The sequence below is a fragment of the Osmerus eperlanus genome, chromosome 2 (genome assembly GCF_963692335.1).
Source record: "Osmerus eperlanus chromosome 2, fOsmEpe2.1, whole genome shotgun sequence".
NCBI classification, from domain to species: domain Eukaryota; kingdom Metazoa; phylum Chordata; class Actinopteri; order Osmeriformes; family Osmeridae; genus Osmerus; species Osmerus eperlanus.
In genome coordinates this window covers 17084957-17109637 of record NC_085019.1, presented here as the reverse complement: position 1 = coordinate 17109637, position 24681 = coordinate 17084957, and the positions used below count along the sequence as shown (strand labels likewise).

The 24681-nt window shown below is 41.8% G+C and overlaps 1 protein-coding gene across 1 annotated transcript in view; it reads right to left on the bottom strand.

Annotated features, from left to right (window-relative positions):
* mvp (major vault protein) overlaps window positions 1–24681 on the bottom strand; it is an 86545-nt gene that overhangs the window by 26950 nt on the left and 34914 nt on the right. Inside the window, exons 6-10 of the mRNA XM_062453534.1 lie at window positions 12725–12819; window positions 12041–12277; window positions 11793–11918; window positions 2512–2730; window positions 2091–2326 (exon numbers count right to left, since the gene is read on the bottom strand). Of these exons, the coding sequence (XP_062309518.1) occupies window positions 2091–2326; window positions 2512–2730; window positions 11793–11918; window positions 12041–12277; window positions 12725–12819 (913 nt within the window). The remainder of the gene's footprint in view (window positions 1–2090; window positions 2327–2511; window positions 2731–11792; window positions 11919–12040; window positions 12278–12724; window positions 12820–24681) is intronic.

Genomic DNA, 24681 nt, shown 5'->3' with positions numbered 1-24681 from the left:
AATTGTAATTTGGTTTTAAGTTTTATTTGAGAGTTTTATCAGAGCCTGGCATACTGTTTGGGATAAACAGTTAGGCTGTGATAATGTTGTATTAATAAATGGTATTAGTGCATGAAGAGGGTTATTATAACATTCAGTTCTGAAATAATTTGGGAAGACTCATCAAGTCTGATAAATTGTGGTTATGATGGTTTGAGCTAATTGGCTCGTTTTGAACTGCAGCAAAACGAGTTATGAAGTTCTAGCTATCTGACCTTTATAGAAAATATAATAATGCTAATGGCCCATGTACGCCCATAGGTGGTGCTATAAGCCACGCCCAAAGTCTACGTGATTTCCCCAGCGCCCCATTATTCCAAAATGCCTGAAAATTGGTATACATGCCTTATTTCTCATGGGGAACAAAAAAGCCTCAAGAACCCATAAGGTCCGCCATGATAGATTTTGCTGTACTGTCCAAATTTGGTACAACCTTCAAAACCCTTCTCCTCATGAACCATAGATCCAATCGACTTGAAAATTGTTACAGATTTGTAGAATACATGTCTTTCTATAGGGTGAAATTGAATAAGGAATGCAATACAAAATGGCTGAAAGAAGTGTATTTATGTAAATGTCCACATTGCCACAATATCTTTGTGTTAATAAATCAAATATTATTTTGACTGATGGTTTTTCAAACCTTTGTGCATTCAAGATGACATCATTCTGAAGTACCATACGCAATTTCACCTTGATATGTCAATATATGATTGAATTCAATTGAATTGCTCCACAGCGCGCGTGCTCCAAATTCTCAGACTCATCCTGCCCCTTGACACTAGGGTGACCACCTGTCGCGCTTTGCGTTGTGTCGCACAGCATTTTCACCCCTTGTCCCGCACGTCCCATATTGAAAATGATGTGCCATACAGCGCAAAGCGGGACAGGTGGACACCCTACTTGACACACGCGCGAGCTTGGCGAGACGCACACACATCCTTTCTGGAAATTGTGTGCTGACCAAGCCCCCACCCTCTGTTTTTAGCTCCTGTTTCATTTCGCTTCCAATCGCAGCTCGCCGTTACGAATATAAATTATTTTTCGGCGGCCATTGTTGTTTTCAACTGAAATCGCCTGATAGTGTTGGAGGCAGCCACGTTCAGTAAGTCCTATTTTTACACATTTTAAGCTAGAATCAATGATTGGTTTCGTGAAACTACTATTGAATTATGGTGAAGGTTTTAGCACTTTTAGACCTTTAGATCGTGAGTCTGAAGTGACGGAAAACCGAATTCGAAAAGTAGCTATTGTAGCTCTAGCTTTTTTCCTCTGTGTTTTTAATTAGTGAGTCATTTTGCATCTGTTTCATTCGTCATATGCCCTGAGAAAGCGACCTACGTTAGCCAGGCTAGTTTTGCCAATTTCAGCAAGTCAGGCTATTTAAAGGTCTCTGCCAGTCAGAATCACTGTTTACAGGCAAGGGTCGACCTGGTCTTTTGTCAGATGTGTATATATTGACCAGTTTAGAGCTAAATACTCTTGCCAGAGCCTGGAATCGAACCCGTGTTTTGAGTGACTTTGCATGGGTCTCCATCGGGTCAACACATTTGGAATCAAGCTCAAGTAATGCCACTGCATTTCACAGTTTAAACTGTAGTTTATGTCAAGTGTAGATGGAAAAAGCTTAGTTTTGACTAAGTGAACTGACATGGATCCTTTCACTTTTACAGGTCTGGAGGGTCATGCAGAGGCCTGCTCAACAGAGTTCAATAGAGGATGCTGAGATTAACAACAGAGAATGCTGAGAGCATCACAGACCCCTTGCTGGACTATCCCTCTCTAGCTGGACAGCTTCATTCAGCTTGCCTGCCCTGCCTGTCTGCCTGCAGGCCCTACTTGCCCCTGCCTGCCAGCGCAGCCCGTTATCAGGCTTGGATAACGACCATTCATTTGAATCAGGTGTGTAACGACCATTCATTTGAATCAGGTGTGTTGGAGCAGTGAAACATCTAAAACATGCAGGGCAGGGGGTCCCGAGGACCAGGATTGAGAACCACTGCTCTAGAGCCCTGCATGGTGTTTAAGTTTGTTAATATGTCCAGCCTTACCTGGCCCTCTTCTCCCGGTAATCGTAGACTTGTACGGCTGCGTTGTGGGGTACCCTGTAGGAGACCACCATGGTCTTGTCCCTGACCTTCCTGTCTTCCACCTCATGGCGGTCCGATCGGTTGGCCAGGGGGTCCTTGCTGGAGCACAGCAGGGCCTCCACGTTTTGAGGCAGCTCCTTGGGCCACAGCTCCTCGTCCTGCGTCAGCATGTAGGTGTGGCCAATAACGGCACGAACCTGGGATCAAAGAAGCTTGATGTACGTGCTGGAGGAGTGATGACACACTCTTATTGCTACTGTGAACCACTGTCAAACTATCAGTGGATGGTCTACATACGCATAGGTACTTTATCAGTGTGAATAAATACATTCCCAATGAACAATGATCATGGAAACAGGGATTTGAAACACCAGTCACTCACCTTTCCAGTCTTAATGTCCCTGACATAGATTCCCTCGTTTTCATCCAATGGAATGGCCTGTCGCCGTAGGAACACTTCCACAGTTGCTGGAGGCACATACTCAACTGGGCCACGCAGCATCCAGCGGTCGCCCGGGCGACGGATGATCCCGGTCTTTCTTACCGGCATGGCCCTCTGCTCTCCCAGTCCATCTTCATCTTCTTCTTCCTCTTCCTCAAGCTGGCAGAGAGAATCAAGGATAAATAAAGAGGGAAAGCGGAAGGTGATACATTGAACTAAGGGGTGGGCTAAGCATGGATGCAAATGGGCAATGCACTGACAGAGGAAGAAAGAAAAAAGGGGATAAACAAGGCAGAATTGAATGGAAAACAGAAAGAAAGAAAGAGCGCACGCTGCAGATCTGGTTCAGTGAGTATGTAAGGGGAGTATGATGTAGAGCAGTGCTTCTCAATCTTTTTTCAATAATGTACCCCCTATCACATTTTTTCTCAGCCATACCCCCTGACCCAGTGGTGTAGTGGTAAAAATAGAGGTGGGTAAACTATGAATGTTATTATTTATTTATTTACCCCCCCCCACATGCATTGACCGGACCGTGAGACACACGCATTTCAGCCCCTTCACAGAGGCTTGACAACCCTGTTTATTTATTCATTTTTACGTTTCATTAGGCCTATTTGGATGGAACCGGTAAGGTTGGCTTGTATCTGCATCATCGTAATTAAAAGAACGTTAATAATAGTAGGCTAGCCGTTTGTCCCTGTCTTAATGCGATGTTGTGCAAACCAAAACAACGTTTACAAACGTGAATTGATCACTCTGTACTTGAGGCCTTTTGCGGGCATCTGTGGGAGTAGGAGCACTCGATGGTCTCTTCAAAAATCGCCTTATATCCATGGCTAATTAATCCATTCCGAACAGGTAAACTAATCCACAACGTGTGTGTACATACTTTGTGGATCCTGATTGGTGTCGCCGCCGCAGCTGCAACGCATTGATTGGAGGGTCACAGACCCTACAGCGCAGATGAAATGATTCAGACTACAGCGTTTATATGTTAAACAATATGAAATTTAGTCTTTGGTGTTTTAAAATTACACAAAATTTATTTTCGGATTATTCCAACAGCAGAATACGAGGCGCAGGGAACTTAGATGTGCGTAAACGTGCATAAACGCTATTTAGAGGTGGATAAACGCAATTTCGGCAATTTAGAGGTGGATAAACGCTATTTCCGAATTTCGGGAGGTGCGTAAACAGCGTTTACATGCGTTCAGCCCCCACTACATCCCTGACCTGACCGGCCCCAAACATTTGAGATAGAAATAAAGCCTATGACTAGTGATGTGCCATCAGTATGAGATTTATTAACCCTTGTGCTGCCTTCCGGTCACATGACCCAAAGGTTCATAACGAACCATCGTTGTGTTTACTCAATTTTACCCAATACAAAAACAAATACAAATAATTTTCTTTTAACCTTTGCAATGTGGGGGGTCTGAGACAGCCCAACGGTTAAAAGAAAATGATTCATTTTGTTTTTGTATGCGGTAAAGTTGTCGCAATACGACGGTGGGTCACATTGACTGATGGGTCAGAATGACCCGAAGATAACACAAGGGTTAAACATTGTAAATGAAAAACGTTAAATGTAATAACCGATCATGCAGTTCAAGTACCCCTCGACTGGCCCCGAACATGTTTGGTAAAAAAAAACGATATAAATTATATATAGTGATGCTTTTTTGCTTTAGCCACGAGCAGTGACACCGCATATGACGCCTGCAGTGCTTTGGCTGATGTTGTGAAGACTTTTCGCATTGTTTCCTGCGATGATCTAAACTGAGCAAGTTTTCTCCTGAAAAATTATGGTGGCTTACCAACATAACACTGATGTTATGCTGGTTTCATCGAGCTGTTAGCTAATTTCTCCCCACAGAAAAAACACAATGCCTGGGGAGGGTTGCTGTTTGTTGCCGTGAATCCCATCAAAACATACCCCTCCTGACATTGATGGTATTTTATTGGCTCCATTTTTGCTTTCTTTTTTCTCCATCCTCCCTGTTGTCCGCTGTAGTATTGCTACGTTTTAACCAGGATTTTATTTAAATGTCTGTTTGTTTCCAGTAAAGCAACTGGCTGCTTCCCGCTCTGCATGATTCATCATAAATCAAATTCTTCTTCTCTGATTTAGGTAGTTTACAATCACATTTAAAATAGAAACATTTTATATAAAATGTAGTTTACATAAACATTTTATTAAACTTATTGTAGTATAATTTTAGTAATCATGGATGATTTTGTATGTATTTTTAAATATATATATATATATATATATTTTTTTTTTATCAATCTCACTTACCCCCTACAGTACCGCAACGTACCCCTAGGGCATATGTGTCAAATTCAAGGCCCGCGGTACACATCTGGCCAGGCGTACAATTATATCTGGCCTGCGAGATCATTTTATCTATATTTTTTTAATGGCCCAGCGATATGAAGCACCAATAACACACAAACTACAAATCCCACAATGCAGCGCAACAGCTGCCTTATGATGCGCGCTGTGTGCGCTCGCATTAAAGATCCTGTAAAGCAAATTCCATGATTTGCTTCTCAGTAGTATATACATGTGAAATGAGTTCCTGAAAGCATGTGCAAAGCGCCAAAACTTTGTCGAACTGAAATGTGGAGTTATACCGTAGAACAGTTTCTCTTCTGTTTTCAGATCAGGTTTTAATGGGCGGAGCCAAAAAATTACTTATCTACGTAATTTTGACCCATCTACGTCAGATCACTGAATGGCTCCTCCTGCTGTACTGTCATTGTAGCCTACATCAGCTAGCTAGCTAGCTTCAGGATGTCTCCCTCCACCCGCAACTGCATCTTCCCTGGATGCAAGAACTTCAGCTGCGGTGCAACACTATTTAATTTCCCTATTGATGAGGAAAGGAAAAATAGGAGGATTGATTTGGTGAAGAGCCACGCTGATGGAAAGCTTCGGATAAACTCCAACAGCCGCCTCTGCAGTGACCATTTCACGGCGGATAATTTTAACATGGACCAGAGACAGACAGGGTTCAGGGATGCACGGCTTCTCTTGCAGCGCGAAGCCGTACCGAGCATCGCCCCCCCGGCCGTTCCTCCTCCGGTCGCACCTGGACCATCCACCGCCGCCAGCAGTTCATCACTCAGTTCTGTGTGCTTGTTATAATTGTACTAGATAACTTTTCCAGAGGTATCTCTGCTATAATTATTGCAAACCGCTAACTTGATATTAGGCTACTCGATGTAGAATGATGTTATTTTGGTGAAATGGTAGCTAATGTGCTAGAAGTAGTTGGAGAGCTCACTGTCTGCTGTCTCTGCTGTAAATGTTTACTCCTGTGTTACAGCTCAGGGGAACATTTCATTTATATGCATCTGTATGTTTCACTTATTGAACAAATAAATTCTAATTCTATACTGTTTTGTTCGGCTTGACGTGGCGTCCATTATCTGGGTCGTAGGTAGGCAGCGAGGGGCGGAGCTTCAGCTCCTTCAGGCGACACGCCCCCCCCAGTCTCAAGCAGAGAAGAGTGCTGATTTTCTCACGATTTCAAAGCTTAATTTAACATGTCTGTGTTTTTTTTCTCATTCGAATTTGGATGGGTAGTTAATAACAAATTCCTCTGTGGTGTGGTGAACTTAACTTTTTTTCAATTCCACTTTACAGGATCTTTAACTGTGGAAGTCACTATCTAGCATCACATCAAACCCAGAATACGTCCTAAATTTGGGCTAATCCCCGAATGTTTACAACGTCTGGCTCCACGCCTGATTAACACTTGGATCGATAAGCAGTCTTGAAAATTGTATCAATATAAAAAATGATACGATCCCTTTCCGTAATCATGATACCCCCAAAAATGTTCACTGCACCCCCATTCAAAGCAGGCTGCAATCTGGCCCTGGACAGGCTCGCCCATAAGGGGGAAAGGGGGGAGAACTTTCTGGGGCCCAGCCGCGGTGCCAGCAATAATCATGTTCATCCTAAATATTTCGCGAGCGCAGAATTCTGACAAAAACCCACTGAATTTCAAATAGAATGCATTGGTCTGAGGCAAAATGTAAATAATCTTGTCAACTCATATTACGTCTCTAATCTTTCTAAATATTTTACCTGTAAACAGAGCCCATTGCCATCAGTGTAGGTAGGTCTGTGATAGCAATCGAAGGAAGTCTGTCAAGCCATAAACTGATACAGTAACGTTCACGTTAGACTAGCTACTGTAGCCAATATTAAAATGTTAGTCAAAACCCGAAGATTCAGCCCTGAAGATAATTGACACAGAAACACTTATCAACCAAAATTACGGCAATAGACAGGGCCAGGGAGTTTTCAGGCGATCTTTATGAGGATAGATCAATACTTTTTTGCAAAGTCTGTCAACATTCAATCGACAATATTCTGTGTCAAACTGTTGTGGAACATCTTAGGTCGCTCCGACATAACAGGAAGGCTAGTGGAATTCTGCAGATGATGTGAAAACAATCTGCAGATTTTGTTTGGGCTTGCTCACTGCATCACTGAGTAAGTCTCTCTCGGTTAACATAATTTTTTATGTAGGAGAGAGAGAGCACACACGCACATGCGTCAATATAAGTAAAGCCCTATTTGGGGTGGGCCCATTCACTGGACCTTTTCAGGGTCCCAACAATTTCTATGGGCGGGCCCTGGATGGAAGGCAGTTTCAAGAAAGATGGGAAAGCGAATACATGTTTTCAAGGAGAAAAAACGGTATGTATTTTGTGTTATGAGGCGATGCCGGTCGTTAAAGAGTACAATCTCCGTCTGCATTTTGACACCAAACACAGAGATATGTAACCAACTTTAGCCTCCAAAAAAACAGCAGATTGTCCAAGAATTAAAAGGCGGACTGCAATCGCAGAATGTTAACAAAAGCTTAGTGTTAAAAAAAAAAAAAAAAAGCTTAAAGCATGAAGCATGAAGTGTTTACTGTTACCTACTGTTTTTTTATGGCAGCAAGAGTTGTGCATAAATGTTAAATTATGTGTAGTACTGTAGTTCATTCAGTAGGAGTGGTTTATCTGGGGTAGAGCCTATAAAAGCAGGGGCATGTCTAGAACATTTTGAACAGGGTGGCCAGGCAGGGGCACAGCCTCAGAGCAGGTTGGCCATCAACCACTTATGACTCAAGGTCACATTTTTTTATCTACCCTTTTTGTTGTTGGTAACACTGCGTGTTATCTCAATAAACTAATCATTTTCTATTAAACATCCTGTAAAGTGGAATTGAAAACGAGTTTCAAGTTCACCACACCACCGAATAATGTGTTATTAACTACCCATCCAAATTAGAATGAAAAAAAAAAACACCGACAAGTATGTTAAATTAGGCTTTGAAATCGTAAGAAAATTATCAGTCTTCTCTGTTCGAGACTGGGGGGGCGTGTCGCCTGAAGGAGCTGAAGCTCGGCCACCTCGCTGGAAGGCGCCGCCTCTCTCAAGTAAGCTACCTACGACCCAGATAATGGACGCTACGTCAAGCCGAACAAAACAGTATATAATTAGAATGTAGCATATTTCTTCAATGAGTGAAACATACATATGCATATGAAAATTAAATATTCCCCTGAGCTGTAACACAGGAGTAAACATTTACATGTATTCATTTAGCAGACGCTTTTATCCAAAGCGACTTCCAAGAGAGAGCTTTACAAAGTGCATAGGTCACTGATCATAACAACAAGATAGCCACAAATACATTGCGAGTAGCCAAAACATGAAGCACACATTGTGAACAACCAAAGTAAGTGCCAAAGGGAAGAACCATAAGAGCATGTAGTTAAACAAGTTACAATTAAACAACATGAACCGCTATAAGTGCAAGTGTACCTGTGGAAAAAACAAGCAACAATAATAAAAACAATATATCACAGCGAGTAATTTTTTTTAAAATCAGTTACCACTAACCACAAGAGCAACAAGACTCTAAGCAAGAGTCATTGTGATCCTTGAGGAAACTAACATCAGGTCAAGCGAACCATTCCTAAGTACCGTTGTACTCCCGGAACAAGTGCGTCTTGAGCCTTTTCTTGAAGGTGGAGAGACATTTACAGTAGAGACAGCAGACAGTGAGCTCTCCAACTACTTCTAGCACATTAGCTACCATTTCACCAAAATACCATCATTCTATACCGAGTAGTAGCGGTTTGCACTAATTATAGCAGAGATACCTCTGGAAAAGTTATCTAGTATAATTATAACAAGCACACAGAACTGAGTGATGATCTGCTGGCGGCGGTGGATGGTCCAGGTGCGACCGGAGGATGAACGGCCGGGGGGGGCGATGCTCGGTACGGCTCCGCGCTGCAAGAGAAGCCGTGTGTTGGTGAACCCCGTCTGTCTGGTCCATGTTAAAACTGTCCATCGTGAAATGGTCAGTGGCGCAGAGGCGGCTGTTGGAGTTTATCCGAAGCTTTCCATGAGCGTGGCTCTTCATAACATCTATCCACCTATTTTTCCTTTCATTATCAACAGGGAACTTAAATGGCGTTGCAGCGCAGCTGGAGTTCTTGCATCCAGGGAAGAGGCAGTTGCGGGTGGTGGGAGACATCCTGAAGCTAGCTAGCTAGCTAATGTAAGCTACAATAACAGTACAGCAGGAGGAGACATTCAGTGATCTGACGTAGATGGGGCAAAATGACGTAGATAGGGCATTTTTTGGCTCCACCCATTAAAACCTGATCTGAAAACGTAAGAGAAACTGTTCTTCGGTCTAACTCCACATTTCAGTGCGACAAAGTTTTAGCGCTTTGCACATGCTTTCAGGAACTCATTTCACACATATATAATGTACTTAGAAGCAAAACATTTAACATTTTCCTCCTGTGTGTAGTTGTTAGTAAATGGTCACATCCTTGATCTAAATTGAGCATCCCGCATATGGGATTTCCCTATTGCAAATTATGTTTATTCTAATAATTTTCAACAGTCTAGAAATTAGTCTACAGTTTCTTTGATGGATTCCGTAAGTTCTACCAGTCATACACGTCAGAAACATTCAAACTGCAAACTTGAAATGACAGACTTATTATTTGTAGGCCTACTCATACATTTAGAACCATTTATTCAGTAATTTTACCATTATTTATAGATTCCTAGAGTAATAAAAAACAAACAATATAACTGATATCATACCTTTACTGTATTACGTACTTATTCAATCTTACTGATGTTCAGAGGACATACCTTGATGAGCAGACACTGCATCAGGCACTGTTGAGGCCTGTGTCAGTCATTTCTTTGTTCTTCAGAAAGTTCACATTGTTCAATAATATTATGTTCACCTCACGTCAGCCGTATGTAGAATTCCAATTATCTTTTCTTTTGTATTGTATGTGGAAGTAGGCCAGACATTATTAGAATAATTTGGTGTATATTTGAGATTGTTTGACACAATTTTGAAAGTTATTAAGATTTGTGAGGATTAAGCTATTTTCAGACCCACCTGCAACCGACGCAAGCACACCCTACAATTTCCCCAGAATTTGAAACTTAATTGAAAAAGTAAAGGCTGAGGAAGTACACCAGACATTGTTAGAATACTCTGATGTCCGTTTTAGGTTTTATATTCATAAAAATATTATGTCATAATTTTTCAAAATTGTATGGTTAGTTTTTACCCGGTCCCTAACGCGACGCTGCAAAGTAGCGTCTTCCGAATGTGACTGTGAAACGAATGTCAAATGTCGAATATGAAACTAACTTCACCTCGGTCATTTTATGACAGAAGTAAGCCGGGATCATGATTTCCACTTAATATAGTAAGCTTGGCAGAATAACAATACAATGCATTGCATTACTTATGTTAACTACTCTTCAAACCAATTATCATGTGAAACACTTACAGACAAATGGCATGGGTATTTAACATCTTATAAATAAAATGTCTCAGATATCGTGAATGCTTGCTAGCTAGCCTTTCTACAGTCTGTAGAAACTTTACATCAGGCTATTTTTGGAATACCAACTGTATTCCATACACCGAAAGTAAAGGGGCTGCATGGTATTGAATAACGTCATACAAATTTCTAGCTCATGTTTAGTTTCTGAATGTTTATATCCTTACGAATATCTCCCAGCACACATGGAAAAATCGATGTTAGTATCATCAGCGTCTTCTCTCATGCTTCTCCAGTGTAGTTGTTGAACATGCCGCTCAGCCTGAACTCAAGCCCCTCATATTTCAGATTATTTTCCATTGGCCAGTATTCATGCATATGAACAAGTCAGCAAATAGCCGATCGCATGGTCACCCCTGGCCACTCCCTGGACACTCGGTCGGCCAACGCTGGACCTGGTCGCGAGTCTCCCGGTCCTGTCCTACAGCTATAAAGTTGAACAATGGATTTTGGTGTTTCAAAACCCATTGACACTGTATGACTATGTTTAGCCTGTGTTCTGCTCATCTCTCTCACCAACCGTCTCTGGAGGAGGGGATCCCTCTCTGAATTGCTCCTCCCAAGGTTTATTCCATTTTTTCTCCTGTTGGGAGTTTTTCCTTGTCTTCCTTGAGGGTTTAGGTTGGTTGAGGGGCAGTTCTATGGGCGTATGTGAAGCCCTCTGTGACATGCTTGCGTGTAAAAAGGGCTATACAAATACATTTGATTTGGACACGCCCCTGTATAAAAGGAGGGCACACTTCAGTTGGGGAACTGTATGAGCGTGAGCCATCCAGATTATGTCTGTCATCGATGCAGACTCATGTCAGTTCAACGTGTCTATGCATGTAATGTGTTTTGTCTCCATGTCCACGGGCTGCAGCCTACATTAAAGAGCACCTTTTGCATTTTTTATACTCTTTCATTCTAAATCTCATCTCTACTGGACCCTATGGTACATTACCCTACGACCATGCAAGGTGGTGTGGAGAGGCTCCGTCAAAAAGTCTAACTTTTATAAATTACCGAACTTCCAATGGTGTGCTTTTATTTTGAAAGGTGTGTAGGCTCACACCATGCCGCTCACATTCTAGAACACAAATGTCAAAGTATCAATCAAAACTGCAGCGCTGTTTGTTTCATGTTTTGAACATTACATATAGACATTGTGCTTATTGTACAAATTGTTTTGTGAAATAAATTATAATGTTTCAGAAATGAAATCATTTTTGGGTCGTGAGTTAATGAACAAGGACAAATGTGGGTCCTGAAGTTAGACCAGTTGAGAACCACCGCCCTACAACACACCAAAAAAAGACCCCTCCGGTTTTCACCTTCTCAGTGTCGTTGAAGGCCTCCACAGCCCTTAACACCAGCCCCTCCTCCTCTGAGAGCACATAGATGTCCTGGATGCCTGTCTCCAGATGCTCCCCTGGCTGTAGGAAGAAGGAGCGTTCACCCTGAGAGAGAAAGGAAGAGACAATGCAAAAAAGATGAGAAGATAGGTGTCGCACAATAAATGGCTGTATTTATAGTCAGTTTGGTCCCTTCTTGTCTTGAGAAGAGGGGCACGAGGTCTCACCTTGACAACCCTCTTCTGCCCCAGTTGGGGCTTGCCATCTGGTCCGACCGGGTCAAGGATTACACAGTACTGTCTACTGCTCAGAGTGGTCACGCCAACCACACCTACTACCTCCTCAGCCACGGAGGGAATATGTGCCTCCCGGTCTGCCATGGTCACCAGCCACTCCTCCCCTGTGCGTCGGTCTCGACCACCTGCATCCCGGAAGGCGCGAAGTGCACGCACATGCAGCGCTTTCTGAGAGAGGCATGGAAAAGAGAGCGTGTGATGGTTATTAACTTTCAGTATCATATTAAATAACATCCCATATCCAGTGCACTAGACATGACCAACGTTACAGTAATAAATAAGGAACAATTATTAAATCATTGACTAAATCATGTTTATCATGTTCAAGTTGAAAAAAGGGTATAGAAGTTTTAATGAACAACAGTGAGAGTTTTACGATGACAAGCTCATTTAAACACTCCTCCAGTCCAAGCATTTTTGTGCCATAAATGAATCATACGTAAAAATATATATTTGGTTTTGGCAGACTAGCTGGCCTACACAAAATAAAAACTTTTATAATGCTAATTTTATCTATGGTAAGAATAACACATGATCTTAATCCTAAAATAATTTGAGCCATAACCATATCATGTGTTGTAATTCTGCCACAACAGAGGCAGAAAGATGGATTACCTTGTCAGTGAGGATGAAAGCATTGACAATGTCCAGGACCTCCTCATGAACCCCAGGTAGATAAGCTCCCACCTTGCTCACCTGCCACTCCTCACCTGGGGAAAACAACACACAAACACACCCACTCATCCCTCATGTTTGTGTTTGGCGTGTGTTTGTACTGTATGTGTGGAGCATACCCTGTAGCAAACATTTGGAAGATCAAATCAGTATAATAACTCCTTCAGGACAAACTAAATACAAAATAAATGTCTCCTGTCTCCATTTATATTGTCCTAGATCTGGATTATTTATCAAACCTGGCATATATTTCATACTTTATAGTGGCATACATTGAAATAATGTATATACATGGCGAATGCTGCATGTTTGGGATTATTAATACAAAGTGTGATGGAACAATTTCATATATGACATTAGGTTTAATGTTAAACTTTGTGAAATGTCAAATGTATTCTGTGAAAAGGGTGTTAGCTAATGAGGGGGTTGTAAGTGAGGACTCTGTTAAGATAAAAGAATGTTTAGAACAGATGTGACCTTTGACTTGGAGATTGTGGAGAAGGTGTTTAGATTAGGAGAATCTTGTCTTTTCAGTGAAGAGTTCATTTGGAGGTTTCTGTTGGTCACACGCTGTCTAATGTGATCGATAATGCCTGAGACCAGGGGTCAAATGTATCAAAGTCATTGGTGGCCAAGCAGCGAAGCTGCGGAGCCACTGAAGTGTTTCTACCTTTTCTTATTATTGGGTGTGCTTTGCCTTCGGCAAGGGCACAACCTTTGTTCTCTCACATATATATTTATTGGGTGTGCTCAAGCCTTCGGCGAGAGCACAACCTTTGTTCTCTCACATATATATATATTTTCTTATTATTTTTATTTATTTTCCCCCTAATGATCTGTCAATATTTGGACTACATAGACAACGTCGGTGTCAAAAGTTTCATCTTGTTAGCGATTGAGTTTCTTGTATTGTCATTCATGTTCCGTTGCACGGTTTAGGAAGTTACAACGTTTTTGTGGCAAAAAGTGCCTTTTTTCAACAAAGGGAACTCAGTGCTAGCCTACGTCACAACGTCAGCATACGTTAGCAACAACGCATGGATACAACGTGCATAGATGTGCTGTTGCACAGCGAGTATCGTATTGTGCCGTGGTGAACTAGCAGCAAATGTACATTTAAGCAAATCAAGACTTGCATGTACAGTAAGTAATGTCACATTTAATAATGTATTTAAACTCAAGCTTGTGTGGTGCGTCGCTGTCTTCAATGCCACAGCCTAAACTTTATGTCAAAAGAAACATTCTAATTTCCGGCGCTTTAGCCATTTCCCCCTCAATAAATGTCAAGCTTATTTAAGTTTTTGCGGGCATATTTTCAGTTAGCAGATGGTACTGTTTGAATCGCGATTCCATCTGAAATACTGCCGGTGAAAACATTGTTACAGTAGCTTGTTTCAAAGGGGGTTCTTAATTATGCAATATGAGTAGGCTAAATGCTTGAAAAATGTCACTAGAAGGGAAAAACGTAAGGGGACGGACCCACCTGCAACCGACGCAAGCACACCCTACAATTTCCCAAGAAATTGTACCCTCTCTAGTTATTCTTAATGTTTCTTTTCCCAACCCTAAGCATCCGTCAATATTTAGACTACATAGAAAGCGTCGATGTCAAAAGTTTTGTCTTGGTAGCGATTGCGTTGCTTGTATTTTTATTTACGTTCCGTTGCATGTATTTTTATTTACGTTCCGTTGCATGGTTTAAGTTTAAATTACGTTTTTGTGGCGAAAAGTGAAGCTAACGGTGGCTAACTTGCTAGCCACAGTCACTGACGTGACGTTACTAACGTCATAATGTCACGAAAACACAAGCATTAGCATCATGACATTAGCCTCTGTTGCCCGGGCAACACATACTACGGCGGTCTATGATCCATCTGATCCATTCCTCACAAATACATTTTCGTTGTAGGATTTATTATGACATTAGATTACAAGTAAACGATTTGTTGGTGAAATTATCATTGTGGTTTCAAACCAGTGTAGCTCACTGCAACGCTGTAGCCTATGCAAGACACACTAGTACAGTAGCTAACAAAAACATCTCCACAGCTGTTTAAGAAGTCAAACGGCGACAGAACAGGGCACTCCCCTTCCTTAGCTTAAATAAAAAAGTATTTCAATAGGTGAAACTATCTGACTACTAACCTGAACTTCATTGCCACAGCAATAACTTTGTCAATCTGTCATGAAAATAATTAATATCAGCCTAAACCGTACAACGGAACGTTAAATCGAATTCAATCAACGCAATCGCTACCAAGACGAACACAACAGTAGTTTAGTACTGTACTCTGTAGTAGTACAATTTACTGGGGCAGCTTCTCCACACAGGACTACATCGCATTTTGCGTTGTTACTGACAATGATCGCTACCAGTGAGCTTTTTATGAATGAACGATTTTACACTAAATAAATGTCAAGCTTATTTACGTTTACGTTTTAGGCATATTTTCAGTTAGCAGATGGTACTGTTTGAATCGCGATTCCATCTGAGATAGCTACTGCCGGTAACGTCGTTGTTGGAATAGTCTTCAAAGGGGGTTCTTTATTAATGAATGAATGCAATATGACTAGGCCTAGGCTAAATGCCTGAAAATATCACGAGAAGGGAAAAACTTAAAAGGACGTTTAAGTCGCTGTGAAATATTTTTTACTGTTGATTGTTTTTCTACAGTTACACTTGCACTTTTGAGTTTCATGTTGTTTAATTGTAACTTGTTTAACTGCATGCTCTTATGGTTCTTCCCTTTGGCACATATTTGGTTTTCACAATGTATGCTTCATGTTTTGGCTGCTCGCAATGTTCGGGGCTATCTCATTGTTATGATCAGTGACCTATGCACTTTTGTAAAGCTCTATCTTGGAAGTCGCTTTGGATAAAAGCATCTGCTGAATGCATAAATGTAAATTCGTTTTGATTCAACTATGAATTAAAATGCTTGAAAATCTATGTAATCTTTATAAATAACTTATGCATTTTTATATAAAATATACTGAAATATCAGTTGTAAAAATGTCATTAAAAAACGGACCCCTCGAAAACCGTTTGTCCGGTACAGCCAATCAAAATCGTCAACATAGCAACCAAACAGGAAGTTTGATCAAATCTCAGGAATATCAACACCAAACTTGGTGTGTCACGTGGAAGACATTACAACATGTTACCATGTGCAAAGGCAACTTAATATCTTCAAAAATTATTGAAATAAAGGAAATCAAATTTTTCGCTAGCACTAAAATAATGCTTTACACATTCGCCGGTGCAAAACTGATACTCTGATACAATCACAAGTTTATATGAAGACTCTTGAGAATGTTTAGTACACAAATCTGAGAAAAAGTTGACTAAGATGAAAAATAGATTTTTAGTGAATATTTGAAAAATGCATGCTTGGCTAATTGCTAGGGATATTTCCAATGTAATGTCTCCCCTTGCTCCTCAGCGCGCGCGCTCAACATTCTCACACACTCTGCCTTTCCCTTGACACGCACGAGCTTGGCAAGATGCACACACAACATTTCGAGAGATTGTGGGCTGACCAAGCCCCCACTCATTCCTTGGCTTGAAGCAAAGGCCCTTGTGGATCTTGATGGTATTGCATTTCAGATTTGGTATCCCATTGGTAAGTCTGCAACATGGATTTTTCTATACAGTGACAATTTGTGAAGAATATACATTTTTCAATGGTTCGCAATGTTAGGAGGAATCCGCCATTGCTGCTTGCAGCTATATTTAGGGTTCATCCGGTAGGAGAACCCTATTGTTATTGGTGGTATTATTGGATGTGCTCACGCCTTCGACGTCAGCACACGTTAGCAACGACGCATAAATACGACGTGCATAGATGTAGTAAACCTGTTGCGCACAGTACTGGCAGCATCATACATTTAAGTAATTCAAGACTTGCACGTACAGTACAGTAAGTAATTTCACATTAAATAATGTATTTAAACTCAAGCTTGTGTGGTGTGTCGCTGTCTTCAATGCCACAGCCTAAACTTGATGTCAAAAGAAACGTTTTTCATTTCCTGCGCATTCAAACAATCCCCTTACTGTACTTTGGCTAGCAACAGCAGCTAGGCTAGCTTGCTCGTAGCACAATTTACCGAGGTCAGCTTTTCCACCGTGCAGGGCTCTCGTCTAAGATCAAATGGTCGTATTTGGCATTGTTACTGACAATGATCGCTTCCAGCAAACTTCTTTTGAATGAGCCTTTTCCCCCTTAATAAATGTCAAGCTTATTTACGTTTTTTGTGGGCATATTTTCTGTTAGCAGATGGTACTGTTTCAATCGTGATTCCAGTGCGTGTCCACTGCAGCGACGCGAATCGCTTGCCATCGCTTGCCTTCCCACAGTGCAACACGCTCGGGGGCGTGTCAGATAGATGAATATAGAGTTGTAGTTCTCTAGAGTCACTGTTGTAGTTCGTATAACGTCATGGCAAAGTGTGCAGACTTGGGTTTACGACGTACTCGCAATATCGATCAAAATACAACTTTTACACACGTTAAGCAAAAATCAGATACACTGGCTAGCTGTTGCACGATTTTGTCTACTGCACACAATACCGATATCATTTTTTCCCAGTAAGATTGTAAATAATTGTATGCATAGGCCTAGCTGGATTTTGATAACCACACCCTGTATTCAGAACCAACAAATTACATTCCCTCCCGCTCTTTTATATATTTTTGGAGGGAATACATTGGTATAAATATAGACGCAGTCCGATACTCTATCATTCATCATGAATAACATTCAGAGGATTGCTTTCATCGCCCTGCTCTACTGCCGGAGAGCTTATCACCGGCTGGTTCAGGAGCTGCGACTGGACGATGACATGTTTCAGCGGTATTTCAGGCCGAGTTCGATGACCTGCTGACCAGAGTGGGACCCCGGATAGCGAGGCTAAACACCTCGTTCCGCGAGGCGATCAGCCCAGCTGAACGCCTCGCTATTTGTCTACGGTAAGCTTTAATAGCATTTATAGTAAACAGTTAATATATCAGTGTTCTCGGACATAAATATAGTGTACTTATTTTCTATGCATTATTTTCTGTCTTTGTAGATACCTTGCCACGGGGGATTCGTTTATGTCAATCAGTTTCAACTATCGGGTGGGCTCATGCACTGTGGCACTGCCTGGTGGAGGAGTTCATGCCTGTGCCGACCAAGGACTGGAGGGACATTGCTGAAGGCTTCCTTCAGAGGTGGAACTTCCCAAACTGCATGGGCTCCATCGATGGCAACATTATTGTCATCCAGGCCCCTCACAACTAGGGGTCACTGTATCACAACTATAAGGGGACATTCTCCATCGTCCTCCTTGCGGTTGTGGACGCCGACTACATGTTCCGGGTCATCGATGTCGGTGGCTATGGACGGAACAGTGACGGTGGGACCCTGGGGAACTCTGCATTTGGTGAGGCCCTGAAGTATGGGACCCTGGACCTCCCAGAGAACTGCATCCTCCCTGGAGCAGAGCCACGTGGACCACTGCCACACGTCTTTGTGGGTGATGAGGCCTTTCCTCTGCGGAGCGACCTCATTGCGCCCCTTCCCTGGGACAAACCTCGCCAGGGAGAAGAGGATGTTCAACTACCGCCTCAGCCGTGCCAGGTTGACAGTAGAGTGTGCCTTTGGCATACTCTCCAGCCAGTGGAGAATGTATCGGCGCGTCATTGGTGTCAACCCGGCAAAAGCGGAGGCGTGTGTGAAGGCCACCTGCATCCTCCACAACTACATCCGGAGGTCCAGGAGAGGTGCCAGGGGATGTCCAGCAGCCAGTCCTGGCCAGGAGGGGTCAGCAGGTCTCCAGGAGGCTCCACGAGCGGGCAGCAACAACGCTGCACGTGCAGCAATTCGTGTGAGGGACGCATTCACTGCATATTTCAATGCAGAAGGTGCAGTGCCCTGGCAGCAATCTGTTGTATAGCCCGTCTCATTAAGAAACAAAGGCTCTTTTAAGAGCCACCCACATTAATCACAAAAAAGCATACAGTTCCAGAATGTTCTTTTCATAAAATATGAGCTTAAATCATTGTTTTTCTTATCATTATTAATTTTCACAACCAACAATTTATAGTAAATACCTAACAGCCCATTCAATAAAAGAAACACAAAGTTTTGTCAGTGACATTTTTTTAATTACATGTCACTCTGTGTGGCCTGCCTCTCTGCCTCAAAAAACATGCGGTGAATGTTGAACTTCAATTCAGACCGCGTAGCTGGTGGCAGTCTTTTGAGTGCAGGGAGAAGGCTTTTAAAAAAAGCTCATCCTCTGCTTGAGGTGGTGGAAGAGGAGCAGGTGTCTGGGCCTGCTCCATAGCACCAAGCATCCTCTCCTCGAATTCGGTCAGCCTCTGTTTGCGCACCCTCTTTCGGCCAGAGGATGCTGGGGGCTGGCTAGTGGTTGCAGCTGGGGAAGCTCTGGCCTCACTGGCAGGGGTTTCTGGCTCGCTGTCTGGCTGTGTGGCACTGGCTGCTGTCTGCTCTGCATCTTCACTGGCCTGGCTGACTGGGGATGTGGTGGCAGGCCTCTGGAAGTTGCTACTGGAGTCCCTGTACTCCATAAATGGAGCCAGGTACCCCATCACAGCAGCATACTTCCAAGTTTTGTGATTGGAAAGACCTGCTCCACTCCTGCTCAACTCTTTCTCCCTGTTCTTCTCCCTCTTGTAGCTGTCCCTCAAATTCTTCCACTTTTTTTTGCAAACCTCAGCTAGAAATAAATTATTTGAAAACTGTTTAATAGACCTACACGTTGACGTGTAAAAACGTTGTATTATTACTCGAAGTCTCTGCTAGTCTGTCGATACAACTAGCCGGGCTAACTAGGCTAGCTAGCTCTAGTTACCACAGAACGAAGTTACGTAATTTGACTAGACTGAATTTGAAAGTACAAAATACCCACCAGGAGCACCAACACCTTCGGCAACCTTGCGCCAAGCATCGTTTTTTTTTATTTACATCTCTGTACGGATACAGAGATGTGTCGTACAACACCGGGTAAGCAGCTACACAAGCAATTATTTTCTCCTCCATTCTGAAACTGAGAGCTAGAAATGTTTACCATGGTTGCTACGTTACGAGAAACAGGAAAACAATCCGATTGGCCATCGCTAGCGAAAATCGCTCCTCATTTGCATAAAGTTGAGAAAATCTCAACTCGAATCGCTTGAATTGCGTCGCGTCGCTACCCACAATGCACCACGCAAGCGATTCGCCCTGCTCCATTGAAAATGAATGGAAAACATGTTGTCGCTCGCATCGCGTCGCTGCAGTGGACACGCACTGTTATACTGACGGTGACAACGTTTTTACTTAGAATAGCTTGTTTCAAGGGGGTTCAGCTTGTTTCAAAGGGGGTTCTTAATGAATGAATGCAATATTATGAGTGGGCTAAATGCTTGAAAATATCACTACTGTAGAAGGGAAAAACTTAAGGTGACGTTTAAGTCATATAGGTTAGGTTCATTCTACATTTACATTGTCATTTAGAAGACGCCCGTATCCAGAGCGACTTACAGTAAGTACAGGGACATGCTACACTTCACTTTTTGTATTTTGAATTGTAGCTACATGAGCAGCAACAAATGTAGGCTATGCTTTTAAATCTATGCAATCTTCATAAATAATAAGTAGGCATTTTTATATAAAATATACAGAATTTACAGTTAATAAACGGACCCATCTGCAACCAACGCAAGCAAGCACACCCTACAATTTCCTCAGAAATTGTACCCTCTAGTTTAATTTGTAATTAATACATTTTGTTTGTCAATTAGGCATTAAATTATAAAATTAGTCATTTATTTAAGCTTTGTATTATATAATTATTTATTTATTCAAGTATTTAACCATTCAATTATTTATTTATTTCGTTTTGGCCCCTATAATCCTCCATAAATATGTATAGTTTATATATATATATATAGCCAGTGTTGTGCACGTTCATACCTCTCATGAACTAGTTCAAAGTTCAGTTCATACAAGTAAATATGAATCGTTCACGTTCATAGTTCACCATTTAAATTCTGAACTAGTTCATAGTTCAGTTCATTTCATAGTTTTAAGGTGTGTTTACTGTGTGTAAAAATCCCGCAAAAAATAAGGTGCATCAGATCAGATGTATTCACTGAGTCTGCGTCTCTGCTTTCACTTGGTGCAATTTGGACATGGTGCAAGCATTCGATTTAAACAGCGTCTCTCCTCAGGAGAAGGAAAACATTCCGTAACATTTTAGCTAGACCTCAAATAATATGAACGTGTTGTACCGTTCAAATTCATTATTTTTCATTAAGTTGTCTTATAAAAATGAACGGGTTCTTTTGAACTCGTTCATGCACAACACTGTATATAGCCTATATATAATTATGTGCAAAATGATTAATTATAGTAAGTGCATTTGTTTCACATACATTTGTGTGCAGACAATGGCATAAGCACAATTCTTATGTCCCATTATTTTAGAGCGACAACAATAATTTATGATTGCAAATAAGATATGTTTTGTAAAGCAGATAAACATAACTAATATTTTTTTGCAGGTATGCAAACATGGGTCAAATGAATCATTAGCCGATAAAATCTATGTATTTAAGGCGAATTACCGTATTTTTCGGAAATAAAACCGAGGTTTATAACCCGATTTAAAAATTCTCGTGGTGGTGCGGTTTATATTTCGAAGCGGCTTATAGAACGTTTTTATAACAAAACAACAGTATAAACACTTTTTTTGTGAAAGCTATTTAACCCGTTAAGGAGTAGCGTTGCACATATGTGATGCTTCGAATGTGGGTCTCACAGAGTAACGTCGCATATATGCGTAGCCGGTGAAGCCATCTCCCTCAAATTAGTTTTTGCAGGTTGGGATGTCTGCTAGCATGGGAGTACCCTTGCTACGAGTATTATGCTAGCTAACTTAGCCCGGAAGCTAACTAAAGCTAGCTAGCTACTGTTTCTGAAAAATAACTTAGCTACGCATTGGGGACCGTCGGATATATTTAGAACTCACGCTTCTCAAGCTAAATATTAGTTAATTCCCGGGCAGTAGAACACATACATTACACAGTGTTTCCTCTGGGGTTTTCTTTTAGCACCCGGACCCCTCGAAGAATACAAACAACGAAAATCACCAGTTAACTTAATTAAAATTTGCAAGAACTATAGACTAATACAAAAACAGGCTTAAAGGTCACATGACATGAAAACTTTACTTTAGGAAGTTTTTTAACATTAATATGAGTTCCCCTAGCCTGCCTTTGGTCCGCCAGTGGCTAGAATTTTTGATAGGTGTAAACCAAGCCCTGGGTGTTCTTCTCCGCCTTTGAGAAAATGAAGGCTCAATTGCTCTGTTTGAAAATCTCCTTGTGATATCACAAGGAGGAAGGTTACCTCCCCTCTCTCTGCTTTGCCCACCCAGATAATCTGGCCCGCCCATAAGAAACTGAGCTACGACCGTGCAAGGGCGAGTGCGCTATCGGTTTTTCCTGGAGAGACATCATGGCGAGCAAACGAACAAAGCATAACAGTTGCTCAGTGCTTGGATGTACAAATGAAGAAAAAAAATATTTTGTTAGTTCCTTCATCCGAGCCTCTGCACAACCAGTATCTGAATTTTATTTTCGCTGGAAATGCGCCGACACAACTTCCCAAAGTTTTGCATGTCTGCGCCAAACATTTCAGCGACAACTTTTTCCACAACTCGGGACAATACAAAGCTGGCCTTGCTGAAATTAAATTCTGGATCAGTACTAACTCTCCTTGGTCTAGCTACAAACCTCGGTAGTTAACTAAAAAAAGTAGTTAACTAACGCTATATCATTTTGTTTTTTTACTGTATATGGTTATCTAGCTTGCTACCCTTAGAATGTGGCTGTAACATTAGCTCTGCAGCTAACAGCTGAGTTACTGTCGCTAATGTAAAGGTAGATAGCATCAAGTATGTGTGTGAATACACATGCTGTAACACGAGTGTTGTACACTTCTTTGTTATTTGGATAACCGTTCTGCTTTTGGTGTTATGGCGCGCGCGATATCCGCCTTTCCCCTCATTGAAATGACTGAGTGTGCACCTCTGCAAACCAGGGTGATCAGATGAGAATGGGCAAATTCGAGGCATCTTACAGCAAAGGGGCTATGATACATCCATTGTAAACATTAGCGCATGGTGCCGCCCCTCTCCTTCTCATTAGCATTTAAAGCTACAGACACAGAAACGGCGCATCTTGAGGAAAGCTCATTGTGGGACTGCTCGTAGTGGCAGTAATTATGCACCAAGGCTTAATTTCGGGAAAGAGACTTCAGATACAGTATTAGGGGACCACTAAGGCCTATATAAAAGCATCCAAAAACAGCATGTCATGTGACCTTTAAATGAACTGATAACAAGTTATATGACTTACAGTTCTCAAGGACGCACACACGCAATCTCAACTGCGGTGTGAAGCACGTGCCCGTGCTATTCTCCGACATGCACTCTAACAATCACTGCTGATAGACGGCCTAACATTTTTTACAGCCCTATTCCTGATACCGTGGCGGCAGAAATGTAGCCGTGGCGGGCCGCTGTTACGCACACAACGGTGTGACACAACGGCATGCTGTACTGCCTATACTCGTCCATTGCTTGGGATCATTGTTCCCGTATAAAGTGCGGGATATATTCCAGTGCGGTTTATACTCAGATTTACAAACACAAAGCTCCCTTCTGGTGAGGTGCGGTTTCTAGAAAATGTGGCTTATTTTCCAAAAAATCTGTAGTCAATACTCAAACTATAGTTTGTGATCAGTAGGTCTATAGAAGGAGTTATTGAAATAGTCTCATAAACATTCAAGGGTCTGATAGATCCAGTTGTCCTGGCAAAACAGTTATTGTTCTTTATTTATTGTCAGGGCACGGTCCAAGTATTGCAAAAATGAGAGAAGTGTATGTTTGGAACTTCTAAGCTAGAAGCTACGATCTCTGCTTTCTCTCCCGTTTATCCTGCTCTCAAATGTTTGCTTCTGAACAATACATTATAATGTGGCTTGTGTGTTTATATCAACACAAAATGGTGCAAAAATGATATGCTAGTTTCTAATTAGGCTACTGCTTATTGCTGGTGGTGTTTAGTAGATTGTAGTAACTGGATTTGAGTAGACCATTGAATGTTTATGATGTCCCTGTGTTTGTTTATATTTTTGACTGGGGACAACAACGCAATCTTGTCAGCCAACTATAAAATGTTGATATGTCTGGTTACTATAGACCAACCGCAGTCTAGCCTAACCCGCAATGTGTTTGACATTCTTTAGCCAATAAATTACATTTTGATAAATGATTGATAATCACCGACTAACAACACGGAAATGAATGACAGATTGATGAAGGCACATTCATTTTAAGACCGTGCCTTTGCTCCGTGCAACAAGCGCCATCTAGCGATCATTACATGTCAGTAAACACCCGTCTGTAGACTCGTGGGTCAATTTGACCCCTAGCGGCGCTATAAGTAGGGGAAAATGGCTTGGCGCTCTATAATAATAATAACTAGAGAGGGTACAATTTCTGGGGAAATTGTGGAGTGTGCTCCTGTATTTTTGTACGCCCTTCGACTGGTTAGCACCTGCGATTCTCACGCATCAGAAGTCTAGTAGACTGGTTAGCTCCTGTGATTCCCACACAGCTGAAGTCTAGTAGTTAGCTAGCTCTACAATTTACCTGGGGCTAGGTCTGAATCTGGGAGCAAAATGGAGCACATCTGCCAGCTGTAGGTATATGCAGATAGCAACGCTAGTGCTAAATAACTATTGATATGGTTGGCTCCATGACGCCGGGTAAGTAGGGTTCGCGAGACTGCTCACCAAAAGAACTAAGGGAAACCTACTTGTCTAGCAGATTAAAATATTAAG